At 47.6% G+C, this 15,416-nt stretch overlaps 1 protein-coding gene across 3 annotated transcripts in view; it reads left to right on the top strand.

Moving 5' to 3' along the window:
- The window catches only part of PLXNA4 (plexin A4), a 970,847-nt gene that overhangs the window by 38,778 nt on the left and 916,653 nt on the right, over nt 1–15,416 (top strand). For all 3 annotated transcript variants that reach the window (XM_029615156.1, XM_029615157.1, XM_029615158.1), the window contains exon 2: nt 1,807–3,082. In XM_029615156.1, coding sequence (XP_029471016.1) covers nt 1,907–3,082 — 1,176 coding nt within the window. In that variant the 5' untranslated portion in view covers nt 1,807–1,906. The remainder of the gene's footprint in view (nt 1–1,806; nt 3,083–15,416) is intronic.

Below are 15,416 nucleotides of genomic sequence, written 5' to 3'. Positions count from 1 at the left end.
GATGCGGCGACCAGAATTGTACACAGTATTCAAGGTGCGGTCTCACCATGGAGCGATACAGAGGCATTATGACATTTTCCGTTTTATTCACCATTCCCTTTCTAATAATTCCCAACATTCTGTTTGCTTTTTTGACTGCCACAGCACACTGAACCGACGATTTCAATGTGTTATCCACTATGACACCTAGATATCTTTCTTGGGTTGTAGCACCTAATATGGAACCCAACATTGTGTAATTATAGCATGGGTTATTTTTCCCTATATGCATCACCTTGCACTTATCCACATTAAATTTCATCTGCCATTTGGATGACCAATTTTCCAGTCTCACAAGGTCTTCCTGCAATTTATCACAATCTGCTTGTGATTTAACTACTCTGAACAATTTTGTGTCATCTGCAAATTTGATTATCTCACTCGTCGTATTTCTTTCCAGATCATTTATAAATATATTGAAAAGTAAGGGTCCCAATACAGATCCCTGAGGCACTCCACTGCCCACTTCCTTCCACTGAGAAAATTGTCCATTTAATCCTACTCTCTGTTTCCTGTCTTTTAGCCAGTTTGCAAGCCATGAAAGGCTAGTCAGGACGAGGCTCTACACTTACAGAGTTGGTCTGGTGGCAAGACCAAAACATTCACTGAGTCTTGCGCATTTCTGACAGACTTACAGACAATCCAGAAGGAAGATAATATTTTGCTCATTAACTGTAGCCAATTCAGCTGTACAAGAGAAAACCCTTTTTTTCTGCACTCAATAACCTGCACAAACCCATCAATCAGTAACGTTTCCTACACTCTAGTAGACCGTTTCCACCATCATGCCCACCAGCGCTTTTCTATATATGTTTTTCCCTTCAGAACATATGGTGCTGCCACTGGAGGATGTGATAACAGCATCCAGCATCTCTGGGTTTAAAGCGGGTTTGACCAAGTTCCTGGAGGAAAAGTCCACAAATCATTACTAGTCAGCTGGACCCAGAGAAATCCATTCCTGGGAGTAAGCCACAAGGAAGCGGATCTACTGTTTGAGATCTGCCGGGTCCTTTCTAAAGACACGGATTGGCCAATCGGAGTGAAGATGTTGGGCCCGATGGCCCTTTGGCCTGGCCGAGGATGGCACATTTTGTGTTCTTATATTCTTATATACACAGTTTTATCATGAAGAAATTTGGTTTAATGGCCATGGTGGTTTCACAGGTTTGCTACTCTGTGCTCAGAAGCCACAGAGTATTGGAACAGGATAGGAATCCTTCAAGGTGTGGTAGTAGTGGGGTTCGTTACTCGATAAGGGGGGGTACGTTTCCCTCCAAGTCAGTACCAAACTAATGTCCTGGCATGGACTGAAGGAATTGCCTATAACAACAAAATTCCCTTCACACCGTAGATATTATGGAGGAGAAATTAGATATTAGGGAGATATTAGGATATTAGGGAGATATTAGGGAGGAGAAATAGCCTAGTGATAGAGAATAGCCTAGTGGTTAGAGCAGTGGACTGTGAACCAGGAGACCAGGGTTCAAGTCCTGCTGTCACTCCTTGTGACCTTGGGCAAGTCACTTTACCCTCCATTGCCTCAGGTACAAAAAACTTAGATTGTGAGTCCTCTGGGGATAGGGAAATACCTACAGTGCCTGCATGTAAACCGGTGTGATATCTCAATTGAGATCAAATGTCAGTATATATAAATAGCAGGTTAGGTTGGAAAGAAAATGAATTTGGTTTTGTAGCCGGGAACAACTGTAGCTAATAATAAAAGAAAATGAGGATTCATTGTAACTAACTTTCTCTTTTCTTTTGCAGGACAGTAAGACTCGAAGGTTGCAGAGTTTGGACACACTCTGGTGGGATTACTGAATACCTTGTTCCTCGGTGGAATACAAATTAGGACGCATAATTAAAAATGGCAGCTGTAAGGTGGTCCTGGACTTGGCTGCTTCCCCACCTTCTGCTATTTGCAGCAGTTTCTGCTGTCTCTAGGCAGCCGTCCAGCACAAAAAGAAACTTTACCACTTTCCATGTTGAACATGTAGACTGGACTTTTAACCATTTGGTGGTTGATAATAGAACTGGCCACATATATTTGGGAGCAGTCAACTGGATCTACAAACTCTCCAATGACCTAAAGGTGTTGGTAAGCCACCAAACTGGTCCAGATGAAGATAACCCAAAATGTTATCCCCCTAAGATAGTTCAGCACTGCGATGAGCAGCTGACCTCTACTAACAACGTGAATAAAATGCTCCTGATAGACTACAAAGAGAACAGGTTAATAGCCTGTGGCAGTCTCTACCAAGGGATCTGCAAACTCCTGAAACTTGATGACCTGTTCAAGCTTGGGGAACCTTTCCATAAAAAGGAGCATTACCTTTCTGGGGTTAACGAAAGTGGCTCTGTTTTTGGAGTCATCGTTTCCCATAGCAATGTGGATGACAAGCTTTTCATCGCCACTGCGGTGGACGGCAAGCCGGAGTACTTTCCAACCATCTCTAGCAGAAAGCTAACCAAGAACCCAGAAGCTGATGGAATGTTTACCTACGTATTTCACGATGAGTTTGTAGCTTCTATGATCAAGATTCCCTCAGACACATTTACGATTATCCCAGACTTTGATATCTATTACATATATGGCTTCAGCAGTGGAAACTATGTCTATTTTTTGACTCTCCAGCCTGAGATGACCTTCCCACCTGGTTCCACCACAAAGGAGCAAGTGTACACCTCCAAGCTGGTGAGGCTTTGTAAAGAAGACACCGCCTTTAACTCTTATGTTGAGGTGCCAATTGGTTGTGAGAAGAATGGAGTGGAATATCGATTGCTCCAGGCTGCTTACTTGTCCAAAGCTGGATCCATACTGGCCAGATCTTTAGGCATCGGACCCAATGACGACGTCTTATTCACTATCTTCTCCAAAGGCCAGAAAAAAAGGATGACATCCTTGGACGAATCTGCCCTTTGTGTTTTTGTCCTGAAAGAAATCAACAACCGTATAAAAGAAAGGTTGCAATCCTGCTACAAGGGAGAAGGAACACTAGATCTTGCCTGGCTTAAAGTAAAGGACATTTCCTGTAGCAGTGCAGTAAGTTGCTATTTTCACATCTATACCTTTGGCATGAACTTCTACATTTATTCTAGCATTGTCTTTGTGAGAAATTTAACTTTAGGAGTTGAACTAAAGACTTGAAATGTTTTACTGCAAGAGTATATGGCCGAGTTCAGCAAGTATCATATAAATTCTGCTATTATAAAGACAGGTGGGTCAGATGTGCCAAGGAGCTGCACTAATGTCATTGCAGGAATGGGGCTCCTTATATAGAGCTGCACTGACGGCACTGCGGGAATAGGGCTCCTTATACAGAGGTGCACTAATGTCATTGCAGGAATGGGGCTCCTTATACAGAGGTGCACTAATGTCATTGCAGGAATGGGGCTCCTTATACAGAGCTGCACTGACGGCACTGTGGGAACGGGAGTCCTTATACAGAGCTGCACCGATGGCACTGTGGGAACGGGAGTCCTTATACAGAGCTGCACCGATGGCACTGTGGGAATGGGGCTCCTTATACAGAGGTGCACTGAAGGCATTGCAGGAATGGGGCTCCTTATATAGAGCTGCACTGACGGCACTGCGGGAATAGGGCTCCTTATACAGAGGTGCACTAATGTCATTGCAGGAATGGGGCTCCTTATACAGAGGTGCACTGACGGCACTGTGGGAATGGGGCTCCTTATACAGAGGTGCACTGAAGGCATTGTGGGAATGGGGCTCCTTATACAGAGGTGCACTGACGGCACTGTGGGAATGGGGCTCCTTATACAGAGCTGCACTGACGGCACTGTGGGAACGGGAGTCCTTATACAGAGGTGCACTGACGGCACTGTGGGAACGGGAGTCCTTATACAGAGGTGCACTGACGGCACCGTGGGAATGGGGCTCCTTATACAGAGGTGAACCGATGGCACTGTGGGAATGGGGCTCCTTATACAGAGGTGCACTGACGGCACTGTGGGAATGGGGCTCCTTATACAGAGGTGCACTGAAGGCATTGTGGGAATGGGGCTCCTTATACAGAGGTGCACTGACGGCACTGTGGGAATGGGGCTCCTTATACAGAGGTGCACTGACGGCACTGTGGGAATGGGGCTCCTTATACAGAGGTGCACTGACGGCACTGTGGGAATGGGGCTCCTTATACAGAGGTGCACTGAAGGCATTGTGGGAATGGGGCTCCTTATACAGAGGTGCACTGACGGCACTGTGGGAATGGGGCTCCTTATACAGAGGTGGACCGATGGCACTGTGGGAACGGGAGTCCTTATACAGAGCTGCACCGATGGCACTGTGGGAATGGGGCTCCTTATACAGAGGTGGACCGATGGCACTGTGGGAATGGGGCTCCTTATACAGAGGTGCACTGACGGCACTGTGGGAATGGGGCTCCTTATACAGAGGTGCACTGATGGCACTGTGGGAACGGGAGTCCTTATACAGAGGTGCACTGACGGCACCGTGGGAATGGGGCTCCTTATACAGAGGTGCACTGACGGCACTGTGGGAATGGGGCTCCTTATACAGAGGTGGACCGATGGCACTGTGGGAATGGGGCTCCTTATACAGAGGTGCACTGACGGCACTGTGGGAATGGGGCTCCTTATACAGAGGTGCACTGATGGCACTGTGGGAATGGGGCTCCTTATACAGAGGTGCACTGACGGCACTGTGGGAATGGGGCTCCTTATACAGAGGTGCACTGACGGCACTGTGGGAACGGGAGTCCTTATACAGAGGTGCACTGACGGCACCGTGGGAATGGGGCTCCTTATACAGAGGTGCACTGACGGCACCGTGGGAATGGGGCTCCTTATACAGAGGTGCACTGACGGCACCGTGGGAATGGGGCTCCTTATACAGAGGTGCACTGACGGCACCGTGGGAATGGGGCTCCTTATACAGAGGTGCACTGACGGCACTGTGGGAACGGGAGTCCTTATACAGAGGTGCACTGACGGCACCGTGGGAATGGGGCTCCTTATATAGAGCTGCACTGACGGCACTGCGGGAATAGGGCTCCTTATATGGGGCTGTATAGCTGTCACAATGGGAAAGAAAGTCCTTCTACGGGGAAGGCATTCACATCAGAGGAGCTCTCACTAAAATATGAAATTATGTGTGTACATTTTCATGTGCTGACTGTACATTAGGTTTACAGTAAACACTGAAATTATTTTTAAAAAATATCAAAAGAAATAGTCATTACACAAGTAGTATGCTAGCTGCATGCTGTTTGCATTGTTTGTGTCAAAATAATACAGGAGTGAATGCATTTCCTGTACAGCAGATCCTACCTAGTAGAAGGGCTGGAAACAACCTGGGCTCCGGTTCAACAGGGCACACATCGCCGGGCAGCGGCGGCTCTGGGCCAGGAACAAGGGCTGGGGTCAGAAGCAGCCGCCGCCAGGTTGCAGGAGAAAGGAGAAAAGAGAGGGAGAAAGGCTGGAGGGGAGGGGAGAGCAAAAAATGTCAGAAGGACTGAGGAAGGGAGGGTGAAAAGGTATCACTTTCTATCCTTGCCCCCTGTTAAGCTTTCATTTCTGTGCAGCAGAGGCGGTGCAGGGGGCCTGCCATGCAGAGGAGCTGGGTCCCATTCCTGGGTGGGGCCGGCTGGGGCTCAGAGCCCCCAGGGGGAAGGGGGTCCCGGCCGTTGCACGGTGGCCACACCTTGTGATTGGACTTAGGGCCCTGGGATCGCAGGGCTCCCAGCCGAGGACTCTGGCTGCAGGGACTGGGCCTAGGCCAGCCGGGAGGGGATAGGAAACGGGGCAGAAAGTCAGCAGGGAGCTGCGAATGAAGGCTCACGAGTCCGGATCCCAGCGCGCTGAGTTCAAATGGTTTGAAAGGCCAAAGGAGCTGGAGGAATCCTCCGAGCGCAGAAAAAAATAATAAAGAGGCAAAAATAGATAGAAATCTATAAAGAATTCCTCTACCCCGGCTCCTTCGAGTATTGGCTGGCGCCTACGTTTTTCTTTCCACTCCTGATAGGAATATTTCTTAAAAGACTTTAATAATATTCAGACCCCCAAAGATGAAAGTAAAAAAGGAACATTTTTGGAAGTTGGATTCTGCCACCCTCTCCTTATGGACGGCAATCAAAGCTCCCATCAGGCACAATGCAAGGTGAATCCTTTCTTTGCTGACACGTTAAGTGAAAATCTTCTCCCCGTGATAAATGGTAGCGCTTGTGATGGATCCAGGGGAGTGGGGGCTGATGGGGCAGTCTCCCAGGGTCCAAGCCGTATATTAAGAACATAAGAAATTGCCATACTGGGTCAGACCAAGGGTCCATCAAGCCCAGCATCCTGTCTCCAACAGTGGCCAATCCAGGCTACAAGTACCTGGCAAGTACCCAAAAACTAAGTCTATTCCATGTTACTGATGCTAGTAATAGCAGTGGCTATTTTCTAAGTCAACTTAATTAATAGCAGGTAATGGACTTCTCCTCCAAGAACTTATCCAATCCTTTTTTAAACACAGCTATACTAACTGCACTAACCACATCCTCTGGCAACAAATTCCAGAGTTTAATTGTGCTATGGGGTGAATACTCTCTGCTTCAGTATGCGCACAACGACTCTAGTGAACCACAGGCCTCACCTGCATGGCTTTGAAGGAAGGGATGTGTTGTACTGCACTATGGACATTGGCCATTCACTCACAGACATAGGGTGACTGCTGAAGTTGGTGGCGCACCAGAAAATTTGCTGCTGCCACGTGCCCTAGAACACCGTCCACCCTCCTACATTACCCTGGGAGCACTTTCTTTGATGCAAAAAGCCTATCAATTTATGTTCATAGCAACGCAATCCTTAGAGGGAACATTAGCTAATCCCTTAAAATAATCGCTGGCTTCTCCCTAAGCTTACACCATTCCTCTTCTCCCTCCCTTCTGTGTTACCCTTCCCCCCTCCATTCCCTATCCCTCTCCCCCCCCCTTCTCACCTCACCCCTTCCCTGAACAATTGTTATTTTATATTATTCCCTATAATTGTACACTTTGTATATACCTGCAATCTTCGCTTACAATAATTTACTAATCTAATTTTATTCTTCTGTCACTTCTCCCCCCCTTTTTCCTCTTCTCTTACCATCTTGTAATCACGTTATTCTAATTTTAGTTTAATGTTTTATTTCCCCTACCTTTCCTCATGCTCTAGTTATTATGTTCCAATATATTTTAACTGTATTATGTTAAACTTGTTCGATGTAAAGCGCCGCCACTGGCACTAGTTTCTTGTTACGCTGTGAACCGATGTGATATCTTTGATGAATGTCGGTATATAAAACCGTTAAATAAATAAATAAAAAATAAATCATGACCCCGCCGGCTTTCACTTCCAGCCCTGGCCTGATGGGTTCCGCCACGGCCCCGCCAGCCTCTTCTACATCTCGGGCCATAGCGGGATGGGCTCCGCCACGGCCCCGCCAGCCTCCTCTTCACTTTGGGTCGTGGCGGGATGGGCACCACCATGGCCCAGCCAGGCTTCCTGCCCTGGGGGGCTGGGGGGGGGAGCCGTGCGTGCCACAGGAAACGTTGTGCATGTGCGGCTTAGAGCGACACGCATGCCCGAGCGCAGAACATTTCCCGCACATGCATGCAGCTTAGAGGGAACACTAGTGGTGGGCAGAGAACACGCGATAGCTTCCCAAGTTTAGTAAAAACAGGAACTTTTACCGTTAACAGCACCACAACGGCCTAGTTCTGCAAGCTTCTCCCTCCCAGTCATTCCCCAACACAACACGTGAGTTGTTTTGGTTTTTTTTTTGCTGGATTTTTCTTGTATTACTTCTGCCCTATTGATTGGAAACCCAGGGACCACCACACCATTTGCTTGTCCCCATTCATTGTTTTTTATATTTATCTGAACCAGTGATCCATCAGTGAGGACCCTACCTGATATCCTGGACTATAGTTTGCTGCTATTAATAGTAAATTGGACACACATACGCCGATTTACTATTAATAATAATAATAATAATAATAATAAGCAGAAGAGCGTCAGATTCATCTCTATTGATCCTATCCACAGGTGACTGCAACAGTTATTATTACTTCCTTACAAACGGTTGACTGGATTTTAGATTTGATTACCCACTGTTCCAATGCCAAGCTCAAGGCAAGGTACAATCGGGTGCAGAAGGAAATTCCCTTCCCCAGAGGGCTTACAGTATAAGGGGCCGATGTTACAGGCTGAGCATTAAAACTGATGGGCACTGAAATTCAGAGGACGGCTTCATAATGCGTAAACTGAATTTTTTTTAGCTTCCGATGTAGTAAGCTAATTATATGCTAATGCATCGGGAGTTAAAAAATGCACACAAACCAGGAAATGTGCACAAAGTAAAGCCTCAGCGCACAGTGAAATATGATTTATATGCAGAAAAAATGGTTTATCTGCACAAATCATGTTTTCTGTGCATAAAATATGATTTATACCCACAACAATGCTTTAAAGTATTTTTTCCTGCTCATAAATCATCCTTAAATGTGTGCACAGCTGAGGTTAAAAGCACAATCGCTGGATTACATCAGGCTCTAACAGGCCAATGCAGAAAAGTGCCTTTAGCCGAACGCACCTTTCTGCCTGCACTTCAGTGCGCAAAACGTACAGCCCGTGCAGCGAGGAGTTTTGTGCTGAGAAAATGTGCCTTTCTAAACGGAGCACTGCTTAGCGCTCTCACATGGAAATCCTGTGCAAATGAGGGCATTAAGTCGTACGCCCCAATGCAGAGAGATTGCATCTGGCCGTGCACCTTTAATTAGCGCTGGAAACAACTCTGGGTCAGAGCTGGAGTTAAGTTTCCAGCACTTAAAACCCCTAAAAAAGGGAGAAAGAAAGTTTCAAAAGTTAAAAAAAATGTCCACAGATAAGTGCTGACTTATCTTGATAAGTGGCGGCCGCTGCGCCAGATAGCTTCTGCGTATCCGATTAAGTAGCAGCTGCTACCACTTCTCTGGCTAAGTAACGGTCACCCACGCCAGACAGCCGGATAAATACTGACTTATCCGGCTAGGTGGCCGCAGCTGCCTTCACTTATGATCTGTCGGGGATGCCTCCTCCACCTTCCGGAGTTAACATGTGCACTGGACCTGTCCCAAGCACACATTTTACTCTTAAACGTGCTTCTTTTTAACCCCCGATGCACTTCCATTTCATTAGCTTACTTGCATCGGGAGTTAAAAGTGTGCGCTACAAACCAGTGCCGTTTCATAATGCCCAGATGGATGTATCGGCCTGTAGGTTTTTACCCGAGGCATCAGAAGCTGAAGTGACTTGCCCAAGGTTACAAGAAGCATCAGTGGGAGATGCAAGATTTGAACCCTGCCTTTCCTGTTGCTCTAAGTACTAGAGTACTCCACTCCTATTTATCTGTCTCGGAAAGAGGATTATTCAAATTCTAGCACCGGTGACTAAGCCTGAGAGTAAGTCAGATGTCACAGGTATAACTCAAAACGCCTTACGCAGGAAGCACGCTGATTAAGCAGAAGCCGCGTCCTGATTAATTAAAGCAGTGCTTATTGCATACGTTTCTCTCCAGTATTTTAGGACCCCAATATTGAGCACCGTTTGGCTGGCTAATTTTGGACTTAGCCGGCCAATGGTGGAAATTTAAAAAAATCTCATCGTGGTCAGCAGCTGTCACTTAACCGGTTAACTTTTTATCCTGCTCAAAAGTTAACCGGCTAATTGAGGGATAAGTTGGTGGGGGTCATTTGTCCTAAAGGTAGCCAGGTAAACCTATCCAGCTAAGTGTAAGTTAGCTGAGGATATACCGCGGTGTACTGCACCTCAAAATATCTCTGCCGAGTTAACTGGCTAACTTAGGAGGCAGTATAGTGGCTGCATATCAGGCCCTTAAATTGTTTTGTCTTAAACATCTTGTATTTTTTGTTGACTTAATTATTGACTTGTTTTTCCAAGATTAACGCCCTCCAGTAAGTCTCGTTCAAGAGGCATTTCAACTTGCCAAGCTCAAAAGTTGGCCAGGTTAAAACGTTCCCCCCCTCTTCAGCCACTCTTAAGTGTAGAAACTGTATAGCACTAAACATAGTGCTATATGCCCCAGCATGAAGAAAAAAAAAAAGAAAAGAAAAGCCACTTTTCCTGTAGATTGCTATTTTATTTCCCAGGAATGAAGCTCCCAATTGCCCTCTAACCCCCATGCTGAGCCTATCAGAGAGGTGCAGCCGGAGAACACAGCTGCTGATAGGCTCAGCGGGGACTTGGAGCACCGCTAGGGAAGGAGATCAGAGTTTGCTTTGTGCTCTGCAAGCCCTGAGCTATAGAAAAAAACAACACTGAACATAAGTTGCTTCTTTATTTGTTGCTGGCTGCAGTAATTAAAGACTTATTTTCACCCCTCCCCCCACATTATTAAAGGGCTCTGCTGCGAGCTGCCCACACCCACACCCACACCCTCCACATCCCCTCCCCCACCACCCCCTCCCAGACCCGCCCCAACCTCTAACCAGGGGCTCCAAATCCTGATGTGAGCCCTCCCACTCCAGGCTACACCACCCCCTCCCCTCCCCTGCTACCTACGGTGTTCGGGGCATGAGTAAGATCTCCCCTCGCTCCCGCCTCGGGGATGGCCCCCCCCCCAGGATCAGAATGGCCTGGATTTTACCTGTCGTGCACTTCAGATTCAAAAGCAGGCATTAACGCTCTTTAGTACTTAGGCTCCTTAATTTCAAGGGGTGGAGACTGGATGGTGAATAGACCCCAAAATTTGATAGTCTAGAGTTAAGTTAGTGTTAAAGTTTAACCATTATGAATAAGTTCATTGCGTTTTCTTGAAATACTGCCATCTCCATCTACATCAAGAAAGGAAAAAAAATGATCAGCCATTAGAATGGAAATAAGATTTTTAGCATCGTTAGGCAATAGGTTTATACAATGGATATTTCTGGTATTGCGAGCAGGATCCTATATTGCAGGATATAGATGGATTTCTGGACTTATTTAAATACGTTTTCGATGATCCTGCTCGAGTTACCATTGCCGGCTCTTCTTTGGTGGACCTGAAGCAAGGCAACAGACCACTGGCTGATTTTGCGATAGAGTTTAAAACTCTTGCTACAGAACTCTGCTGGGACCCTAAATGCCTGAAGACCCTTTTCTTCAGAGGCCTGGATACCCATTTAAAAGATGAGCTGGCCACTCACGAAACACCTGACTCGCTGGATGAACTAGTGGCTTTGGCCACTCGGATCGATCACCGGCTTCGTGACAAGGTGAAAGAACTCCCGCCTAATAGAATACCTGGGTTGAAACAGGCTAGTGCTAAACCTGCACCTCGGATGGTTCCAGTAATTCCTGCTGCCAGTGAAGATGAACCAATGCAACTTGGTCACGGGCATTTGACTTCCAAAGAGAGAAGACTTCGGAAGAGGCGCGGTCTTTGCATGTACTGTGGTCAGTCCGGCCACGATGTCCCTACATGCCCAATTCGTCCGGGAAACGGATGGGCCTAAGTCCTGCAGGAGGACTGTTCTTAGGCCTCACTACGCCCTCTCCTCCTCTCTCTCTCCCAGTCTCCTTGACATGCGGACTGTCCACGGTTCAAACTCTTGCCCTGGTGGATTCAGGGGCAGGAGGCAACTTTATTCTCCGACGTTTAGTGGAACACCTCGTCAGTTTGAAAGTTCCACTACTTCTATCCTCCATCCATGGAGAGCCCTTACCGGGCGACGTGACTTGCCAAACCGTACCAGTGACTCTCCGCATCGGAGCTCTCCATACGGAATCGCTTCCCTTCTTTGTGTTGGAAAAGGCCATGCACCCTATCGTCCTGGGCTTACCCTGGTTGCAAGCGCACCAACCCCAATTTGACTGGGCATCCTTGGAACTCTTCCGCTGGGGCCCAGAGTGTCATGGGAGGTGCCTTAAGGAGATTGCTCCTGTCATTTGCATGCCTATGACTCCAGCGATGCCAGGACTGCCATCCCAATATGCATCCTATGGGGATGTGTTCTCCAAAGAAGCGGCTGACGTTCTTCCTCCGCATAGGTCCTATGACTGTGCCATAAAACTGAAACCCAATACTGAACCTCCTAAAGGACGTATCTATCCTCTCTCAGCAATTGAGAACAAGGCAATATCCGAATACATTGAAGAGAACCTTCAGAAGGGGTTTATCAGACCATCGAAGTCTCCAGCCGGCACAGGCTTTTTCTTTGTGGAGAAGAAGGACGGTACCCTACGTACATGTATCGATTACCAAGGTCTGAACGAGATCACGATTAAAGACCGCTACCCCTTGCCTTTAATCTCGGAGCTGTTTGACTGGCTTCAAGGGGCCAAAATATTTTCAAAACTCGACCTGAAGAGGGCCTACAACTTAGTTCGCATTCGTAGTGGCGATGAATGGAAAACAGCCTTCCACACTCGAGACGGCCACTTCGAGTACTTAGTGATGCCCTTCGGCCTGTGCAACGCACCCGTCATATTTCAGAACATGATGAACGACATCTTGCGGGATCTACTGTACAAGTTTTGTGGTCTACCTGGATGATATCCTAATCTTCTCCCAGGACCTGCTCACTCACATTGAAGATGTGAAACAAGTACTCCGCTGACTCCATGAACATCGGCTTTACGCCAAACTTTCTAAGTGCAAATTCCACAAAGACTCAGTGCCTTTCCTCGGCTATATTGTGTCTAAAGAAGGCTTCCAGATGGATCCTCACAAACTTGAGAGTATCAAAAATTGGTCCCAACCTACCAGCCTGAAAGCCCTGAGAAGATTCCTGGGGTTAACCAACTATTATAGAAGCTTCATAATGAACTACTTTTCTTTAACGGTACCCTTGACCGCTATGACCCACAAGGGTGCCAACACTTCAAAATGGTCTGCAGAGGCCATTTCCTCGTTCAAGAATCTGAAGACTGCCTTCTCCACGGAACTATGCTTGCGGCATCCTGACCCCAACAAGCCCTTTATAGTTGAAGTTGATGCTTCAGATGTCGGCGAGGGGGCCATATTGAGCCAGACAGGAGACTCTAAAGCCTTAGGTCCCTGTTCCTCCTTCTCGTGACGATTCTCCCCGGCCGAGAAGAACTATGGGATCGGCGATAAAGAGCTCTTGGCAATAAAGCTTGCATTCGAGGAATGGCGGCCTTGGCTCATGAACCACAAAAATCTAGAGTATCTCCGCCACGCACAACGTCTTAACCACAGGCAAGCCAGATGGTCCTTATTTTTTAATCGTTTCGACTTTGTGCTTAAGTATCGCCCCGGAGACAGAAATACCAGAGCAGATGCCGTGTCACGTTCCTTTCTCTCGGAGGATGTGCCCAAAGAACCTCAGCACATAATTGATCCAAAGAAAGTCATCTTGGCGACTACCCATTCTGTGCCCGCTGGTAAGACCATCGATCCAAAACACCTCAGGAAGAAGGTGTTCTTTTGGGCGCACGATTCCAAGCTGGCTGGCCATCCTGGTCAATGCCGTACCCTGCTCAAAATACAGAAGTTGTATTGGTGGCCTATGATCAAAAAGGATACCTATTCCTATGTGGCATCCTGAACAAATTGTGCCAAGAACAAACCCGCTTCTGGTCAACTGTGGGGTCTGCTGCAACCTCTGCCATTCCGGAACAGCCCTGGTCACTCATCGCTACTGATTTTGTAGTTGATTGACCCCATTACGTACCATCTGGGTAACAGTTGATTGCTTCAGCAAGATGGCCCACTTCATAGCGCTTCCTGGCTTACCCTCAGCCTTGGAGCTTGCGAAGCTCTTCATATCGCACATTTTCCGCCTACCTAGTCACATTGTCTCTGACCGTGGTTCACAATTCACGGCATGATTCTGGAGGGCCTTGTGCAAGTTATTTGATATCTCTCTAGACTACACTTCAGCCTACCATCCGCAATCAAATGGCCAAACAGAACGGATGAATAGAACTTTGAAGCAGTTCATTCGTGCCCACATCAGTTCCCATCAGAATAACTGGGCCGAACTGCTACCATGGGCTGAATTCGCCATCAACTCTCATCCAGCAACATCAACTGGATCAACATCTTTTGAAGTGGTATATGGACGTTCTCCAACACCGCCACTTCCACTGAAGCTCTCAGTGACGTCCCCAGCAGCTCAAGCTACTGCTGATGAAATCCATAACTTGTGGGTTCAGACAAAGGACATGCTGAATAAAGCGAGTGACCGTGCTAAGAAGTACAATGGCGCTCACCATTTGCAAGCGCCAGTCTTCAAACCTGGAGATAAAGTCTGGTTATCTACCAAACACCTCAGACTGAAGTTACCCTCCACTCGGTTCGCTCCTTGCTACTTTGGACCATTTCCAATCCTCCGACGTCTTGGCAACATCACCTATAGTCTGAAGCTACCACCTGGACTCAACATCCATAACGCTTTCCACGTTTCACTCTTAAAACTGCTCATTCTCAGCTAATTTGCTTCCAAGACTCAGGTACCACCTGTTATAAACACAGAAGATGACCTAGAATACAAGGTTGAAGAGATACTTGATGTCTGAAGATGAGGCAATGCACTTGAATACCTTCTGTCATGGGAAAGTTTCGGCCCCGAAGAAAACTCTTGGGAGCCTCGGGCCAACATCCTTGACAAAGAGATGCTCCGTCAATTTCACCTTGCGCATTCTTCTAAACCGAAGATTGGTACCCTAAGAGGAGACCGCCCTTTGAAGGGGGGTACTGTTACAACTGTCGCTGCTCGACGTCTCCACTCCGCCCTCCTTACCTCTCTGGCGACTCCTCCTGCAGTTGACGGACGTTTGGCTGCCGCGGTGTCTGCCTGCCGTCCTCTCCGGCATCCCCGGACTGGCTTGGGCACTGCCTCCCGCCATGCTGTTCAGCTGCCTTAGGCCACGCGTCCCTGCTTCAAGTACCTTCAAGTGACGCGAACCTCAGGGGCGTCCCCCTGTGATGACATCATGCATCCAGGATACAAAAGGCCTATGCGATTGCTAGCTAATCGAGTTAGCAAAGGTTTCCTAACGGATGGGATTCGCTCTCCGTACCTTGCAACTCTGCCTCCTTTGCACCTACTCTATTTGGGGTACCAGCTCCTCTGGGGCCTCTCTCTCTTTCTTATCTTTCAAGTCGCAGTCTGGAACCGGTACTCACTCCTCGAGGGCCCATGTTCCTGGACTCGCTATTTGGACTCCACTTCTGCCAGGAAGACACCGCTGCCTATAACATCTGTGTGTTACCATCTCTATCTCCCAGAGCTATTCCCTGGAACCAGGTACTCGCTCCTTGAGGGCCTGCCTTTCTCCTGCTCCTGTGCTCCACACTGAGAGACCACTGCGTGAGTACATTACCAACGAGGCTCTATTCCTGAACTCTGCATATCCTGCTACTACTCACA

The sequence above is a fragment of the Rhinatrema bivittatum genome, chromosome 9, assembly GCF_901001135.1.
Source record: "Rhinatrema bivittatum chromosome 9, aRhiBiv1.1, whole genome shotgun sequence".
Classification (NCBI taxonomy): Eukaryota; Metazoa; Chordata; class Amphibia; order Gymnophiona; family Rhinatrematidae; genus Rhinatrema; species Rhinatrema bivittatum.
The sequence above is the reverse complement of the archived record's forward strand: the minus strand, read 5'-3'. Positions and strand labels throughout refer to the sequence as shown.